Below are 19,922 nucleotides of genomic sequence, written 5' to 3'. Positions count from 1 at the left end.
TCAGTCTCAAGGATGGTCAATTTATTAAGAGGCAGGAAAACAATTAAGAGTCCGTGGAGTCATGCTCGGGGGTAATTCCTGACTCTGTCATTTATAGGATTTGTAGCTATAGACTAACCACTTAGTTTCTCTTGAAGCTAAGTTTTAAGATCTAAAAATTAAAATAATGCACCTTACAGGGTTATTTTAAAGACAAAATGCAAACGTATGTTATCACACAGTTTGCACAAGGTCTTACATACACACAGGTTGTGAGTAATTGTCAGGTGTCATTATTACTCCTTTAGATTGATCTCCATTGAGATGCTCAATAAAAATTTAAACGGCTGCCTGTGTAATTACCAAATATAATTTCAAAGTTTTCAAATACTTGGTGGAAACTTGAAAATTTAATTCAAATTAAGTTCTGACTTTATCAATGTGCTCTCTCATTGCTGCATCTATTAAAAACCAAGAACATCTAACATATGACAGGTGCATCAACCTTACCAACGGGTGGAAACATCTCTTTTGTCACCTTCGATGTTCTGTCACTTTAACGAAGGAGTATAAAGTAATTACACAGGCTCTGAGACACTGGAATGCATGAGAAAAAGTGTTTATTACCTGATCTGTGAGTTCCTTAATGGCTCCCAGACCTTTTTCTCTGAATCCCCAGAAGACCCTAACATAGTGCTATACAAAGGAGATGAATAGTAAATATATCAGATGAAGAGATTTCTTCAGGGACATAGTGAGGGAGATTTGCCTGATTTGGCTAAGAACACATTTCATTATTCTGTGAGGCCTCCGAACTCAGCCTAGTGTTTGGAACAGAGTAGGAAGACACTAATACATTACTTTTGAATGAAGGGTATTTTTTGACTAATGGTTTAGTCTGCACAGAATAAGGTCTGTAACTCTTGGCAAACCAAGAATAGCATGGATGTTACTTTACATTAATTCCCCAAACGTAATATGAATTACCTGTTAGTACTGTCTTTCACAGTCGATGTTCCAACAGAGATTCTACAAACAGGTAATACTAGTTAACTGAAATGTCACGTTTCCTGATTCAATCTCTGTCAAATACATTATTAATGAAATGGCCAAGAGGGATTAGCAAAAGGGGTTCTGAAAAATCATGAGACTAATCAGAACAGAACTTGAGCATGGACATACATTTCCATGAGTGCCTACTGAAAGGATGGATGGATGTGCTATAAACTCTGAAGCAGAAAAGTACTATGAGAATTCTTAAAGAAAACTGACATTTAAAAACAACAATGTGGCTGGGCATGGTGTCCTATGCCTGTAATCCCAGCACTTTGGGTGATCGAGGCGAGATGATTGCTTGCATCCAGGAGTTTGAGACCAGCCTGGGCAACATGGTGACACCTTATTTAAACAAAATTAAAAAATAAAAAATAAAGCCAATAGCATATATTCTGAATAGGAGAAAAGACTATTCTGATAAGTACAATGTCATTATCTATATCCTAAACAACATAGATTTCACCAATATGAAATAAGATGCTCTGTGTATGTGTGTATACCTAAGAGGTCTTCATAGGAACACACAATTTAGTTAGGAAATTTAAAAGAACATGAGGATTTCATATAAACTCCTCACACGAAAAGGATCAAATGGCCTTTAGAAATGCAAGTCATCTTCATGATAGGAGAATACAAAAATCCTATTACCTCCTTTATTTCTGCCCTCCTGCATCATTTATTCTACATTAACAGCGTAAGTATTGACTGTATCCCAATGAACTTACTCAGATAAACACAATGTGGTTTTCTTTTAAAATAAGACTTTACTGAATATATCAACAAGATACTGTATAGTGTAGAGTGAAGTTTGTCATTAACAAAGTGTGCGACATGGTAGGTCTCAGAGGATGTGTGATGCAGAATCTTCCAGCCCCTTGTCAGAGAGAACACACTAAACAGAAACCAGAAGCAAATCAGCATATGGTTCAAACAATAACAAATCATCAGGTTAACTTTCAGTGAATATACACTAGTCCTATGAGGGACACACAGTTGGCAATGCCTTCACCTTGCCTTAAACGGTTATAAATCTTACATTCCAGGGACACCTTTACAAATGCCGCCGTGTGTGTATGTGTGTGTGTGTGTGTACACGCATGTGCATGTTTGATATTAATTTTAAAACGCTTGTTGCGATGGCCTTCCTTTGTGCTCTTCTGGTGGGTGTGTAGCTAGAAAACAAAAAACTATAGTAAGAAAATCTGATTTGTTATAACAACGGTACCAGACAGGTACAAAACTCTTTCTCCACAGTGACAAGCATTCCCCATTGCTGGTAACTGTCTTTTGACCCTGCTGAAGAAATCAGAGAAGGATGTAGGTTATGCCTTCTTAGCATTCGTATTTTGACTTCAGAAAGAGCATCAGGCAAGGTTTGACAAGACCAAGAAAAAGACCAAGAACTGTTTTTTTCTGTGTAAGTATCTTTTTTTCTGTTTGGGGCACTGTTTTCTGCTTTGCTTTCCCCTGCAGCTGGAATGGTAAATCGTGAGCAAAACTGCTATTCTCATGTTCTAAAGTAAAACGTAATGTCTCCTTGTTATAGGTTAGAGAAAAATGCTATAAGCAAAGATGCCAATAGAAATTAACCACTTCCCTTTTCAAGAGCTGCGATGGCCTCTGCAGCTGAGGTCCGGCGATCAAGTGAAGCATCCATTCCCTGTGGACTACAATATTGCCTCGTGTTCTGAATGGATGCTTCGATCACAGCATGAAGTTGTCCTCCCTGGTGGGGAAGTAAGTTCTGATTTGTGTGAAATGACTAAGACTATTATGATAGGTGCTAGTAGAAAATGAAGTTGTAATATGAGCTACTTCATTAATACTTTTTACCAGACAGGTCACATTATAGGTTTTGTTTGTAACCTCAGGGACAATGTCTAATATATTTTCAACGAACATCCAGATAATTAGAAACTGCATTCTTTCTCACAGGGGAGAATGTTTTCCATTTGATACACAAGGAAAATAGGCAGGGGATACAATCCTCGTAGCTGCCTGCGATTGTCCCATGCTGTGGGCTGCTAATTGCATCTGATGGTGTTTGAGGGTAGCCCAGAGTCTCTCTATAATCAAACATATCTCCCCAAACAAGCAGGTATTAACAACTACCCTGGCTATAGATAACTGTCAACATATCCTTGTGATCATGACTATGCCACTTCCTTTTCAATGTCTTCTGTACAGTGACAGTTACCGAGCTCTCTGAACGGGATCAGATTCTATCTGAATCACCTTATTTGGCCAGGTAGCATCAAGCCCTTTATTGGCCAGTGAGCATGGATTTTTTTCCATGGTCTTGGCTTGTACTCTCAACCTTGACTCTTGACTAATCATCTCAAAATACATCATAATGACAGCAAGAGAGGCCCAAACACAAAGCAGGTATTTCTGCAAAAATACATTCCCATGACTAAAAATGCCAATCAAAGCAGAATCCCCAGGGACAGTTGTTTGGCTATTTTCATAAGACACATTAGACATCACAGATTCCATCATGTGCTTTCTATCCTGGTGCAGGTGAGGCTGTAACAAATGGGAGACGGATTTTAATCTTAGCAGTCTTTGTCATGTTGTACACAAGATGAAAATAAAGCCTGTTACTAGGTTCAATCTCTTCAGGAACACCTCCAGCAAAAGGGACCCCGTCAGACCACCTTAAGCATTGCACGTGACTGTCTCCATTGTACTACTTAAGCCCCAAATAATTCTGTGAACTCCATAAGAAATGACAGGAACCTCTTTATCCTTGTTTTTCCTGGCCTAAAGCGATTTCAGCAGCCAGAAATCCCACTGGGGGTTAAACATACAATATACATAAACGAGAATGATTATTTGGTGAATAACAGAAATAAAAACCCTCAAAAGTCAAAGTACCATCATTTGAATGCACAATTTTATCTACACAGCCAAGGGGAAGAGGACAGTAGAAGGGAATTACCCAGCTAAGTACACAAAGCCCCCATGTCATTGTCTTGATTTTAGATGTCTTAGTGCTACACTGATCACCTTCACACTCTTTTCCCTTCACTGCATGGACCTAACTTTAAAAAAAGCAACAGCCAAAACCCTCTAGCTAATAGACTAAAATGGAAACCAGAGTCACTTTAGAATTAATTTAAATTAATTCATAGCTAAGTTCAGCTCTACTGACTGCACAGTTTCAATTCTTGTGTCTAACATACAGCTGCAGTTATATTTTCTGCTTATTCTGAGGGAGAAGGGAGATTAAAACATATAAGTTGGGCTACATTATTAAAGAAAATAAAGCTCTTACTATAAAGAAAAAGTTGCATAGCATTTTATACCTAAACTTTTACAAAGAAGACACATCACAGTTTTATTTTGCTGAGAGTGAGAGAGCAAGTAAGATGACGGTGACATTTACTTCATGGGTCCTTATAATAATGGCCAGTGGTAAAAGAAATATGCATCACAGAGTGAAATGTTTAAAAAGATTTTTTTTCCAAGGGAGTAGTTTTTGATAATGTATGTGATCCATAGCCCTTCTCTGTCTAAGGACGGCAAAGATTAAACTACGTGTTTTATGAAGATGTTGCCTCAAAAGTATCTAGAATTAAGCAAGGACATCCCTCTCTTTTCTATGCCCTGCTCTGCCAGGATTAGGGGAACAAGCCTTCACTCTCTGACTTGTTTTTCATGTGTTGTCCTGCTAACAGAAGATTGATGATCCCTCCGCAACTGCCAAAGTAGAGGAACATCCACGATGGAAAAGGAACAAATAAAATTTCAAAAGTGGAACAGGATCAAAGTCAGTACAAGGTGGAAACCAGGTATCGCTTTTTTAAAAATTAATTATTTTGGCCAGCTTTGATGTGTCCTTACAGAATTATTAGCAGTGAAAATTAGTATGCATTTAAAAATGTATAAGTACATATGGATATTTTGTGCAGCCAAGACTGGTATCCATAATTTTCCTTGAAATACTGAGCAGAGGGAGAAAAACGAAGGTGTTATACACAACTAATTATGAAGATATATGGGAGATGATTGGAAGACAAGAATTTGCAAGGGGATAAAAGATATTACTTCAAGCTATTTCAACATGATACTAACAAAGTCAGCTGACATAACAGAACCACTGACCAGTTGTTTTTGTCTAAATAGCAGTAAGGGTAATTTTTAAATAAGTCATTGTTGTATTTTCAAAACATTGATCACCTGTTGGTCTAAATATCATGTTGACATAGCCTCAGTGAATCTACCCAAATAATTCTCATTATCAAAAATAATTCCATTCAATATAATTCTTCCCTTAATTTTATTAGCCTCTTCTAAAAAATTATTCTAGAATATATCTCTGTTGAATGTGATTCAACCTGACATATGATTTGAACAGTAACACTTTTAAAGGGAGTTTTCTTGCTACAACATCAGACCCGTCCCTGAAGATGACTGAAATCAGACTCAAGTCTCTAACTCTGTTATCACTTAGAACCAGGGAAGCATGAAGAGTGATTTTTAAGTTCCCAGTCAGAAAGCCAACCCCTGCATTTTCAGGTCTTTTCAAATCTCATCTCAATTTTCTTGATTCTGTCAGGCCAGGTTAACTTATCTCACGGGAACTAGCTTCCTCCTGGTGCTTTCAGCATTTCCCGCACTGGGTCAGATCAGGGTAACTACCTCTATTCTCACATTATAGAATTTTTTTACCTGTCTTCCAGACCTGGAGGTATAGGAATAGTGTGAAACTCTCTGGGCCATTTCTTGTTTCACCCATATTATTCCTCGTACCCTGATGAGTCCATTTAATCTGCCCTTTCATCTGACCACCAGGAATTTATTCTGACAGCTTCCAACAGCGAAGTGGTTGATGTGTATCCTAAGGAAGAATCACTCGTTCTTTTTGCCTCGGCATTGGGTTCTCATTGTACAACCCTGTACAGTACTTCAGCAACTTTTTTTTTTTTAAGTTTTAAAAAGCAAAGAGTTACAAAACTGTTTGTAATTAACTTGAAATAGAAAAGATAGCACTTTTTTAAAATCCCATTATATAGTACACCGTATAAATTACAGAGTATTCAAATGCACAAATGCATCTGTGTAACATTTATCAAATGTAATCTGCGTGTCTTTACGTGCACACACGAGTGTGTTCTCAAGAGTCTAACTGTCCGCCTTGATAACGCTGGGCTTCTGGCTGTCACGTATGGCAGTGCTCTAGGTCTGGCACGCTGCTGTTGCAGTATCGCATGTTGTTGGGGATATGGCAGTCTGTGTAATTAATGCCCCCATTTGGGGTGTAAATGGGCTGCAGTCTGAAATCTCCTTTAAGGAGTTGATCGTTATTTAAGGAGACGATCTGAAAACTGGTTTCTGTCATCTCCAGGATGGAGTTGTCCTTCTTGGTGCCTGCCTCGCAATAATCATCTTTCCGCCGGCCCCGGTTGTATTTCCACTTCTGGGAGGTGTAGCGCCCCTTTTTGTGCATGTGCCAGCAAAAGACGCTGAGCAAGACCACGAGCACAAATATCACCGCGCCCCCGATCAAGCCCGCCAGCAGAAAGGGGGAGCCCATGCTGTGGGACGTCGTCTGCTCATGACTGGATGCTGTGTTGCTGCCGTTGTTCAGATAGGAGGCGTGAGTGGTGGCCTCCGAACAAATGGTGTCTTCTACCGCGCGGTAGTTAAAAGCATCCAGTGGCACTAAACAAATCCGATAGGTGGATAGGGGCTCTAGGTTAACCAGGCTCAGGTGTTGCTTCTCACCGCTGACTATGCGCTCCTGAACGATGCCCCCTACTAAACTGTGGCCCATTTTCACCCATGTGAGTTTGTATGCCATCACGGTGAAGAGAGAGAGCCAGCTGACTTGAATGGAAGTATCATTCACAAAATGGATAGAGAGCTGGATCCGTTCAGAAATAGGTGGGGTCACTCTTTCTCTGCCATCCCAGTCAGAAATCGTGGGAAGTTTCGATGTGGTAGGAGTTGGAGGCGTGTGGCTTCTGCTAGGGTTTGGAATAGAGAGGGTGGGAGGCTGAGTGGTCGGAGAAGCTGTACTTGGGGCTGGGGTGAAGAGAGGCAGGCCGGGGGTCGTGGTGGGACAGGACAAAAGATTCATATTTAATTCCCTGACGGCCATTCCCCGGACTTGTTCAGGACCTTGGCACATGAAACCCCGCACGTTGAGAGATGAAGGGATGTATTTGAGCCATTCCGTGACCCATTTGATACTGCAGTCACAAAACCAAGGGTTATTCCGCGCAGTGAGCTGCTTCAGGTTGGAGAGATTATCAAACACCCCTTGAGTCAGCATCCGCAGTTGGTTGTTGGATATATCCAGCCGTTCCAGCTTACGCAGATTTGAGAAGGCTGTCAAAGGAATGTGGTTTATCTGGTTGTCCTGCAAATAGAGCCTGATCAGATGTGTACCTGGCAGATCGGGAGGAGGGTGGGACAGCGAATTACGGACGATTGAAAACTCCTTGAGCTTGGTGAGATGGCTGAAGGTGCCGTCAGCGATACCCTTGTTGGTCAGGAGGTTCCCGTCCACAATAAGACGCTCCAAGCTTGTGAGATTCTGGAAGGCCATGTCGGATATGACAGCAATTCGGTTTTCATCCACCCTCAGCTCTTGCAAGTCCACAGGAAGCCCCACAGGCACACTGCTCAGGTGGTTCTTAGACAAAAACAATAATTTGAGGCTAATGGCCTCCCGGAAGGCCCCGTCTTCCACCCCCACTGTGGATATGGAGTTGTCATCCAGGTGCAGCTCTTCAAGCTTTAAGAGCTGGGCAAGAGCAGCCCGTGAAATGGTCTGAATATTGTTTTCCTGCAAATGGAGAACTCTGACATTCTTGGGAAGGTTCATGGGGAATTCGTCCAGTTGGTTGCCGTACAGGTAGACCGTGTGCACCGACTGTACATTGTGCAGTTCTGCAGGAAATCCAGCATTATTAATTTGGTTGTTGTGGAGGTAGAGTACGGTTACGCCCTCCGGGATCCCAAGAGGCACTGAGGTCAAGCTTCGCTCATTACAGTAGACAAAGTTCCTGTCGCAGCGGCACACACTAGGGCAGGCCAGGAGTTTGGACACCTGTGAGTAGAGCCCCAGAGAAATGATAAGCCAGGACTTCAGGAAAAAAGCCCCATGGCTGGGCCACTTTGTGGTCTGTAGGCCCATTTCTGAAGTACAGAAATAAAATACAATGTAGTGGGAAAAAGAAAAAGAAAAAAAAATAACAGATAGCAAAATCAAAATGACTGGACCGGGTTCTGCGGAAGTCCAGAACTCTAGCTAGCGGGAACGTCCTGAAGGCGTATGGTAAAATAATCTCCCTGCTGTCTTGGGTCTTATCAGCGTGTGTTGCCCTCTTTGCTGCTGTCCTCCATGTGCAAAAAATTCAACAGGGAGAATTTTTCCACACTGGCAACAGGTGATGGCAAGTTATCAGCCGTGTCAACACAAGCCCAAGTGGGCAGGCAGAACTCTCTTCTATTGTAGGTCAAGCCAGCCTTGATTAGTCTACGAACTTCTTGGGTAAGCTCAATCTGCAATCTGTTGTAGGAAAGAAAAGAGGAAACGGTCAGTTAAGGGCAGTAATGAAAGAAGTGCCAATATAACCCTGAGCCTTTCAAAAACAATGAGATTGGAATGAAATGTTGAGAGGCCAGGGTTGGCATTAAGTGGAATATCAAATAACAGTAACTTAGTTGAAAAGGTATTCAAGAAATAATATAGTATCTTCAAAAGGACATCATGCTGTTACTTGTCACCATCAACCATCGTATTGTGAATTTAACAGCCCAATCAGTACCTTCTCTTTTATCTATTCTTCATCTATTTGCATATCCAAACACTTAATTACAACAGGCACACTGCTGAATCCACTCAATCAGTTAATGATAATTATCTACAAATCCCACTGGTCATAGACTTGTTTCAAGGTAGAGGTGATGACTGACAGCTAGCAAAAGTGAAGGGGAAAATGTGAAGCCCTGCATAGTTATATATTTAAAAATGCAAAATGGAGACTAATAAAGTCACTTAAAAAGATGCATCCTTACTGAAAAATTATTCCAAATGCATTACATTTCCAAATACATTTACTATATATGAACTTTCATATACGATGTTATAAAAAAGCTATAGCTGAATTAGTTGCCATTTCCTTTTAAAATGTATTTTAAAACTCTGATACAAAAACTTAGGCTTAACGGAAAATTTTAGAGAATAAAATATAAAGAATATAGTATGAAGGTGATAAAGATTATTCATTATATTATCACCCAGAGATAACTGATCAATTTGCTTACTTTCCTTTTTTCTATACCTATACTTAACAAAATTGGAATCATTATTTATTTTTCTTTTTGTTACCTAACATATGTTATGACCACGTAATTTAAAAAAATGGAATCAAAGAAAAAAAATTCAAAGAAAAAATTTTTCAAAGAAAAAAAAAGTAGTATAAACGTAGTGAACAGAAGCATGTATGAAGGCAGAGACTTTTTTTCTTTTCCACTTCTTGTCTCCTTTCCTCTTTATCTTCCTCCAAAATAGCTTGCACTCGAGTCACCGAGGAGAATGACTAAGCTCCAGGGTACAAAACATCTCCACTTATCTCCTCCTTCGGGACCTCTAGGTCCAGATGAGATACACCATTGTGATCCCTTGAAGAGTTGCCAAGCTCATGACTAGGGGTAAATTATTTTTCAACACCATCACCTTCTTTCTGTCTGTGCTTTCCTGCTTTTATTAGAGGTCTTTTAGTAAATTTTGAAATGACAGAAGACACAGTTGAGGAAGTCAAGGCAATCCACAGATAGTAATCATGCCTTCTTGCTCCAGAAAGTATTCCATCTGTTTTTAGATTAGAGAGGTAAAGAAGTTAATTGAAAGGTGCCAGATTTGATTTCCCTACAAAATAAGCTAACATGATAGGACATGGCAAACTGCGAGTCTCTTAATTCTCAGGAATACAAGGAGATTGAAACAACTTACATCTAAAAGCACAGAGGAACTACTTGAAATTGTTCCCTTAGCTATCTTTAGAAATATAATTAAAAAAGAAAAAAAGAACACTGGAAATGTTATTTAAGTGTCAAGGATGTTGTAAATGTGTTCTATAATTTAAAAGATTGTAAGCCATCTTAAAAAAATGCCTTTGATGACCAGAAATGGTAAAATTCATTTTTTATTGTTTAGGAAATACAAGGTGGGTGGGAGGGGATTTTTTTCAGGTAAAAGAGAGAGATATGATGCTTTATTAAAAATCAAGCATGGCCGGGCTTGATTTCATATGGTGGCTTACACCTGTAATCCCAGTACCTTGGGTGGCCCAGGCAGGCATATAGCTTGAGCCCAGGAGCTCGAGACCAGCTTGGGCAACATAGTGAAACCCCATTTCTATTAAAAATTAGAAAAATTAGCCAGATGTGGTGGTGTGAGCCTGTAGTATCTGCCACTCTGAAGGCTGAGGTGGGAGGATCGCCAGAGCCCAGGAGGCAGAGGTGAGTCAAGATCATGCTGCTGCAGTCCAACCTGGGTGACAGAGCAAGACCCTGTCTCAAAAAAAAAAAAGTCAAGCGTTATTTAATTTTTTACAAAACCTAATATGCGTTTTGATGCTGAAAAGGATGCCATTCCTTCCAAAAGAAACCTCTCTATAGACTTAAAGAATAATTTATATAACTGAGGTGGCATAGGAAAAATGAGTTTAATGCAATCAGCCTGATGGCATCCTTAGCTCAGGTTTCAAATCATCTTAATGTTCCCTAGCACCTTGGTACTCCAGTGTGGTCCTTGGTCCAGTAGCATGAGCCTAACCTGGGGAGATGGTAGAAAAGCTAAACCTCAGGCCCAGAATCTGCATGTTAGTGAGAGCCTGGGGTGGGTGCATTCAAATTTGTGAAGCACCATGAACATCTTATTTAATCATTCATGTTTTAATTTATTAGATTTAAAATAGATGCAAGAGCATGTCACATGACTCTTTTGAGAAGAGTTAAGGCATAAGGCACACTAATCACTTTTGTCCCTGGGAGACAGTCTCAAATAACATCTTATATGTAAATTACATCTTCTGGGTGGAGCAGTGCAATGACTATGTATGACACTTGGCCTTAACAGAAAATGTTTCTCTGGTTGACAAGTACTAACGTCTAGTAGGACCTTAAAGAGCTACTTGTCATCACAGTAGCCCACTTCTGTAAAACATTTAAGAATAAAAAACTGGTTCTATTAATAATTACTTCCGCAAGAGCTAGGAAAGTGACACTAAAGAATTAAATGTAATGTTTTTGAGTATTCTACTGGAATCTTCAAAGTGTGATAGAAACAACCACGGAAAAGAATGTCCTAAGGTAGAAAAACAGCAACACCAGGGTCTCTAAGTTCCTATGTGAAAAGAATAGATGCTTCTATATTGTCTTATAGGCCAAGTATTAGGGGCTAAGAAACAATCAATACTTGAAGACGATGGTGTTTGCTTAGAGTTCATCAGCTAACAGCCTCAAGGACATTAACACTGGGAGTCAACCAAATACTCAGGGATGGGCCTAGAAACTATTATTATGCATCCAAATTGTAAATTTTCCATTTCCTGAACTGTGTCCTCTGCAAGGAGAGAATAGGTCCCCATCAGCCAACCCTTTGCCCCCGTGCCTTGCTCTCTTGCAGGCATATTTTACTCATGAGTGGTTCTTTTATAATTATATAAGACGATGATGTGGTTCTGAAGAAAGCTCCTAATAAGATTACACGGGGCAAACTGTCACTGTTCATACACCTTAATAGGAGAAACGTCCCATCTAGACCACAATGTGTTGATCGGCTATGACAAGTTCAATTTGGAATGAAAACAAACTCTCAGAGCTTTCTTTGACTTTCTTGGGAGTCCCACAAAGTAACAGCATATAGCAGATTTGTTCTATTCCACGTATCAACAACAGCTTACACCTAGCAGTGAATGCACTGTATTTTTCTTTCAATCAGTACAAATATTAGTAAAATTACAACCACCTAGGCCATAATGATTTTTTTAAATTTAAATTTTTAAATTTAAATTTTCTTTGCATTTCCAGCTGTGGTGCCTACTGAATAATGAAGATAGAGATCCTTTTAGACTTTAAGTTGGGGACCATATTTACAGAGAAAGAAAGTATAATGGTCAACAAGTATAGATCCTGAGTTCTCATCCTACTTCTATCACCAAATAGCAGCAGGATCTCGAGTACACAATTCTCTTTTCAAGTCTTAGTCTCCTTATCTGAAAAATGATAATAATGGTTCCTGACTCACAGCACAGTTGACAGGGTCAAATAAAATAATACTTGTAAAAAAACTTACGTCTGTACATGGCAAAAACGTAATAATGCTGATTATTCTCTATGTAATTGTTATTAACGATATCCAAAGGGGTGAACTCCACTGTGTAGAACAAAATAAAATCAGCCTTGACCTGCCAAGCTTTATGCACTTTCAACCACCCCAGTTTCTCAGCCTAAGCACTACTGACATTTTGCAGCAGATAATTCTGTGTGGTGGGGCTGTGGTGTGCATCCCAGAATGTCTCCTGATGTTGCCACATATATGTCCCGTGGAGTGGGAAAATCATCCCCTGTTGAGAATCGAAGATCTACACACACCTTCTTACAAGTGCTTTAGAAAGTTTGCATTATTGCCGTCATTTTCTAGAGAAAACTAAGATAAATTTCTAATAAACACAACCTAAAAATGCTTCTCCCATGGACATCAAAAAGCATGAAAACATAATATACTTTCCATTGATTTATTGAACCAATATTTATTGAGCACTAGAACGAGGATATAGCTGTATACAGAGCTGATGCAGTTTCCGGCTCATGAGGCTTAAAAGTTAAGTGAGGGGAGAACAATGAGTAGGTGGGGAATTCGGGTTCTAAGTAAAGAGTTCTTAACCCTAGAGCATCAGCTAATCCTGGTCCTGTGTAAAGAGTTCTACCCTAGCCCATGAGGTATCAGGAAAAACACTGCAGGGAAAGGATGGCTCTGTGAAAATCAGAAGGATAGAGAGGCCCAAGCCGGGAAGAAGTGTAAGTTCTGAATACAGATCCAAGCTGCTTGTAATGTGAAGCCAGAGATGAATCCCAGCTCAGCTGAGAGGAGGAACAAAACATTAACTGCACAATGCTTTCTCCCAACTCTCTGTCTGCTTCTCACTGAGGTAGTCATGCTTCTAGAAGACGATAAACAAACTCACGTTTCAAAATCACTGGGCATTTCACCTGTAAGCCTAAATGTTGGTGATAAAAAGAATTGCTTTACAAGATAAATTTCAAATTCAAAGGGAAAAGAGTATTTTTCGATTTTTAAATATTTCCCTGTTTATGTGAATACTGTATTGAATATGTTGCTTCCTCTCCAGGAAACTAGAAATGATAAAGAATGGCTTAATCACAGGTCCTAGGTAAAGCCAAAAATTTTCATTTAAGGGAGATCACAGTTTCAAAAACCTGAGTATAAATCAACATGCAAAAAAAAAAAAAAAAAAAAAAAAATGCTCTTTGCAGGCAGCAAGAACCCGGCCTTGCCAGTCTCTTAAAGATGACAGTAAAAGCAGCAGCTATGCCAGGCTACTTTATTGTAATTTAACTCTTTTCATAGGAACTGAGACTCAAAGCACGTAAGTCATGCAAAAGCTTTCTGCACAGCGTTTCTCTTCTAGTGCTGCCTAAGAAGGTTTTTTCCTTTTCTAATTAATTCCAGGAGTCTGTATTCCAGGAGCGCTTAATAAACTAAGACGATAAAAATCATAGGACAGAAAATAAGAATTGTCAATAAGCATTGCCAATCACATAATAGAATGACAAGGACAAACCTAATAAAATCTTAATGGTTTCAGCACTGGCTGAATTGTGACAAGGCCGCACGGCGCATGAAGTGATACAAATGAGAAAGCTATACTGAAGAGGAATTCTCTTAGAAAAGTTTCCCAGGGTCATATCTGACTTATAGCTTCTGGAGTTAAGCAGTTCACGCCGAAAATCAGACACAGGCAGGTGCATAATCCACAGGCCTAACTGCACTACAAATCTGGAAACATTAAGGCAATTTATAGATTTTATGCACATTTCCACATTCTTGACTATAGGTTATATAGGTTATAAATACTGTTTGCACAATAATCAGGAGAGTCCTATAGTTAGCTGACCGAGGTGTGGGGATTAGCAAAGGAATTTAGGGAAACGTATCAATAGCCACCCGGTAGCCTGAAACCATTTCTCTATCTCATTCACTAAACTTCAACCAAGCCTCTGGAAGTTGTTCATTAGGCAGATATTTATCTTTACTGAGACAAAGAGAAAGAAAAAAGGGAAAAGAGAAAGAAGGAGAGAGGGAGGGAAGGAGGGAAGAAAAGAAAAGCAACACTTTGTTTAAACAATGACCATCTCCAGGTTCCAGTCAATCTAATATTGAAAACATTAAAATCAGACTAAAAAGGAAAAGCTACGCTCTTGGCAAACACAAAATACTCTAATACATTTGAAGCGTTGTTCTCACATGGTTTCCAATTGGTTCGAGTAATGGGGGTAACTTGAGAACAAATAACCAGTGTTATAAATTCAAATGCATGAACTTGAGGACACTTTCACTACTGCTACATGCCTCTCTCAGCCCACTAGGAGGGAGATCCCACTGATCATCCCTGGCTCCCTTTAAAATCTGGAACTGCAGGATTGGGTGGCCTCTTTCCACGTCAACTACTGCCTGCATGGTGGTTGGATTCAGAAGAATAGCCAATTGTCTTGATGCTCTGAAAGCTATTCCTGATAGCAACTGGCTGGGTAGTTGGTCCTCAGTAGTGAAGGGAAGCTGGTAGAGCAGGATTTCAGGAGGCAAATAAATTGAGAGAGTACTAATAAGATATAAAAGTCTATGGCCCATAACAGATGGATCTTCTATAGTGGATGTCTATATACTTTCAATTCATTTCAAAGGAATATAATTCAGTTCATTCATAATATTAATTCATTTGTTCAAACAGATTCCAACCATCTTATGTTTCACAGAAAATAATTGATTTCTTAGACTCTTGGGAAAAATTTTTCCCCCTCATCACTTGGTACACTGTTTCCCCAAACCTGAGGGTCATCAAAAACACTAGCGGAAAGTGATGAGAAATGAAGGTTTCTGGGCCCCACCCCTGCAGCTTGTGGTTTAATAGGTCTGCAAAGGAGGTGGGTCAGGTGCAACTTGTCAACTTTCCCAAGTGAGGCTGCTGATCAGTCACTTTAAGGTTTGACCACCCAGCCACTCCCTATCAGGAATTGCTTTCGGGGAACTGAAACAACTGGTCCTTCTCTCTTCTGGGTCTGATTTCGTGTTGTGGAAAGAGTTAAGGGTTTGGAGTCAGTCAGAATTTACTTTCTTATCTCAGCGCTTCCACTCCCTAACAGCATGACAAAGGGCACCTGACTTAATTGACTTAACCTCTCTGAATTTTACTGTTTTTTATCTCAAAGAGGATAATCAGCTGTGCTTAGGAAATTGTTGGGAGGATTAGATATAAATCACATAAAGTGACTAGCAGTACCAATCAGGCACTCAATAAACTGGTTTAAGAGAAGTAGAAAAGGTGTTATGAGCAAGAGCTGGGCTCTGGAGACAGAGGACCTGAACAGCTTTTCACTTACCAGTTGTGTTAACTTGGGCATACTATGTCACTACTCTATGTCCCAGTTAATTCATATAAAATGGAGAAAATATTAGTATTAATAGTTCACAATTGTTAGAGGAATGTAAATCACTTAGAACATTACCTAACGTGTGGAAAACACACACTCATTATGTTGGTCATTCCTAAGATCAGCTTTAAATAACAACAAAAGCTCCTGTGCCAGGGAGCATTTGTCCCTAATTTGGTAGAGAATTGGTTGTACTGAATCCATCAACTTTTACTTTCCTTGTTCATTCATTGATCACAGTTCTTTTCTTTGGTAATATACATATATATCTTCCACCCATCAATCCTGAAAGTATGTTCAGACATTTATGAAGTTGATCAGTGAGTAAGTGACAGGGCTAGGACTTGAACTCAGGGATGGGCTGATAGGAGTTATCTGCTCCTAACCCCTGTTCTGCCTCTCTGTAAGCTCTAGGCAGACCGGCTGGCCTTCTTTCACTCACCATTACTTCCCCAGAGCCTACAGCAGCACGTGGCAGGCATTCAAGAACTGTTTGTAGCATAAACGAACGAGTCAAAGAACGACCTTCAGATGATTGCTTTGTTTGAAAAGGCAGTCTGCAAAAACTCTTTGACATAGTTCAATCTGAGGTCCCATAAGGAATCAGCGAGATAATATTTCAGAATAGCTTTCAAGAGTTTTAAGCTACCTAAAGCTATCTGGAAAGATTGAGGGATAGATAGAGCGATGGATGAATAGTCCCTGGGCTTAAAGAAACTAGATGTCCTTCGTAAAAGGCATGCAACTAGGAAATAGTTGCAATTACTACAGCACTATATTTGTTTTACCAAATAACATCAAATTCCATGCTCTAATTGACTTATAGTACTGCAGAAATAGGGCCACTCAGAAACATTATAACATACTTGGTTTGTCGAGAGGCATGTCCGTACCTAATAGCTCACCTCTATGATGGTTGTGACCTGAAATCAAGTATTTGTGATCTACCACAAAAAAATATGAATTTCTATTATATAATAACAATATATTTTAAATATTTACATAAATTCAATGTGACAGTTCAACCGAACTTTAATTGCATACTCCTTTACCGTTCCACAGTTAGAATCAACATAAAATAGGCCAGTATCTTTGAGAACTATAAAAAGACTTATGAAAAAAATAAACTGAATCCAAAAAGGTAAACATGGCCTACTTCCCTACCCTAATATTGCACACATGTAATATACATAACAAAACAGAAAATCTTACGCCTCCTTCACAAGAGGAATACAGATTTTGGTCAAAGATATTGATTAGGTGCATGAAATGAAATTACATACTGTGTATTTCCAGGTGAGTTATCTGGTTTTGAGTCTAAAACATGAAAAATTCATTGCTTAAGCCTATTTTGGTATCCTAGAGATAACTCTGAATGTAAATGGTATAAAATTTCCTCACTGAATAAATAGGTTTTTACAACGCGCCTTCTCATCTTCAGAACACCTGTCATGCCGAGGTGTCAGGCTATGTTCAGGAGACTATTTCTGGATTTGAGGAACAAGAGGGGATAAGAAACAGAAGAAAAATTAGTATTGCTTATTATCCTTGACCCTCTTCTTCTCTCAAGGACATTCCCCCCATCCCTACCCCAAGAACATGACTAGAAATGGCTTAAGATCAAATCAAGTCATTCTAAAGCTTAAAATAAAACCCAGATAAGCTGCCTCAGTATCATATCCAGTGTAGCTGCACAATATTCATAAAGAATAATTTGAAGGAGAATATTGAAAATACACAGCAGGTTTTAAAAGCTACCTTTAATATAATCTATACTGGTGGCCTTGATCATGTGAATGAATTCTGAGATGTGTTCTCCAAACACAGAAGAATTTAAACATACAGGCAGATCCTTTCACAGGTTTATACACAATCAGAATGCTCCTTTCACTGAGGGCCATGGCAGCTTTCAAACTCTACCCTAAAGGCAAAAAGCTCTTTTTTCTTAGTGCTAATCAATTTCAACCACTTTTTTTTTTTTTTTAAAGAGCTCCCATCAATAATAATTTTTAAAACTCAGGAGCATACAATGACTTAGGTTTTTTTTCTTTTTTTTTTTTTTGAAAAGTAAGTTACGTTCTGACTCAGTCCCTGTCACTCAGGCCATGTGCATATAATGGCCACCAGAGGGAGGCAACACAGCTGAAAGATGGTCCCAATACACACACACACACACACACACACACACACACAGACACACACACACAGGTGCTCTCTCTCTCTCTCTCTCCGCCCCGCCCCCCAACACATGAAAAGGTAGTTTTGATTGACTTTTCATCCTTGACTCAACCATGTGATGTTTTTCCAGAAAAAGGTTCCAATCTTCTATGGTCAATAAAAATAACATTCATACATAAGGGAATAATGTAAAGTCTGTGATGATAATGAAGATTTAAAACAGTGAGAGTAATGAGAGAATCCCATGCTTGAAATGAGAGTGGGTTATTCATTCCTTCTTCAGTTACACTCCCACTCTTGACTAGACTGCAGGCCCTGGTCCTTGGGAAGATCATACTTGGTTCCTCTTATAAAGTACTACATCTCCAAGACAGGTCAGCTGTCTGAGACAATACATTCTAGAAACAGGTCAAGGAAAAAGACATGTGAGTGGGCAACAACTTCATATGTTGTGCGTTCCTGATGAGCCTCCATTTCCTCAAAAATCTTTCCTTGTTGGTTCTCTGACGCTTTTTAAAATTTCATAATTATAAACCAATTCTTTTGGATCAGCCTGCAACCCTCTCTAGAAAAGCAAAAGTTTTTGGTAAACATTCCAAACCAAGTGAAGTGTATCAGACCTTTCTTTAAGGCTAGTATTTCTCATGCATTTATTCATCAGACAGTTGAGTGGCCGCTGTGTGTCTGATGCAGCAGGACGCCCGTGTGATGCACAGGTGAGCAAGACAGATAAAGTCCCTACCGTCCGGAAGGTGCTATGTTTAGAAAGCAAGATCGCCTGTAATCCCAGCAATTTGGGAGGCCAAGGCGGGTGGATCACCTGAGGTCAGGAGTTCAAGACCAGCCTGGCCAACATAGTGAAATCCCGTCTCTACTAAAAATACAAAAACTAGCTGGGTGTGGTGCCAGGTGCCTGTAATCCTAGCTACTGTGGAGACAGAGGCAGGAGAATCACTTGAACCCAGTATACTGGTGGAGCATGCAGTGAGCTGAGACTGCACGACTGCACTCCAGTCTGGGCAACAAAGTGACACTCTGTCTCAAAAAAAAAAATTAATTAATCAAAACTACAAAACTTGAGATTAGAAATGATAAAATTGTAAGCAATGTCATGAAGGAAATAAAGAAGTGTCACAGAGGATGGTAATGGTGGGTGTCAGGTAGATTTGAATATGGCAGTCACAGATGGCATCTTAGAAAATGGCATTCCTAAAGAATGAGGAGTTGCTAAGGATGGGGGATCCAGGGTGACGAATGATAGTGCTCGGGAGAAGAGCGGCCAATAAGTAAGTCCAGGTAAAGGCAAGAGTAGGCACAAGGATACAAGGAAGAGAGAGCCTTAGCTCTGGCAGGAACTGAAAGATCACTGTGTCTGGGAAACTTTATGAGAAATGAGGAGAAGGCAAAGTGCAGAAATAGGGTCAAGAGTTTTAATGGACTTAAACAGGGAAAATCTTCATGGCTTTGGTAAACCATTGAGATTCTACTCTCATGGCAATGAAAAGCCCACAGGGAAGGTATAGTGAGAAGGTAAAGATCAAAGCGGCTACCTGCGTCTACCCAATAAAGAGCTGAAAGAAGTTCTTGAGAAGTAATGATGACGTAGAAAGGGAAATTTCATCAAGAACAAGAGCCTAGAGAAAAAAAGTATGCACTAAACTTCTGTCAGAATTCTCTTTCCAAATGTCCCATTGCAGAGAGTCTCTTCTCGCAAACATCCCCACACATTTTTTTTTTCCGGCTGTCTCAAATTCTCTTTAGAAAGAGAGGAAGTATAAATAATAAATAAATGAAAGAAATACAGCTTTGACTAAACAAGGGCTTTGATGAGAAAGTGAGGAACCCATGCTGGGTAAAGACAGTCATGTAATTAATTAGAAGGGTCTCCTGACTCCTATCATGAGCACTGAAGCCTGCCACCCTGCTTAGCATAATGTCCCTTCCACTGGGGAAGGCACAGGCCACCCGCTGTTCCCTAGCGAGTAAATTGGTCCCTACCTATAAATTATTCTATGTGT

The 19,922-nt window shown here is 39.7% G+C and overlaps 1 protein-coding gene across 2 annotated transcripts in view; it reads right to left on the bottom strand.

Moving 5' to 3' along the window:
• Positions 1-582: 582 nt before the first annotated feature.
• Positions 583-19,922, bottom strand: part of FLRT2 (fibronectin leucine rich transmembrane protein 2) — a 98,448-nt gene continuing 79,108 nt past the window's right edge. For both annotated transcript variants that reach the window (XM_037984350.2, XM_037984351.2), the window contains exon 2: positions 583-8,557. In XM_037984350.2, coding sequence (XP_037840278.1) covers positions 6,200-8,182 — 1,983 coding nt within the window. In that variant the 5' untranslated portion in view covers positions 8,183-8,557 and the 3' untranslated portion in view covers positions 583-6,199. The remainder of the gene's footprint in view (positions 8,558-19,922) is intronic.

The sequence above is a fragment of the Chlorocebus sabaeus genome, chromosome 24 (genome assembly GCF_047675955.1).
Source record: "Chlorocebus sabaeus isolate Y175 chromosome 24, mChlSab1.0.hap1, whole genome shotgun sequence".
Lineage (NCBI taxonomy): Eukaryota > Metazoa > Chordata > Mammalia > Primates > Cercopithecidae > Chlorocebus > Chlorocebus sabaeus.
This window is presented reverse-complemented; position numbering and strand designations above follow the sequence as displayed.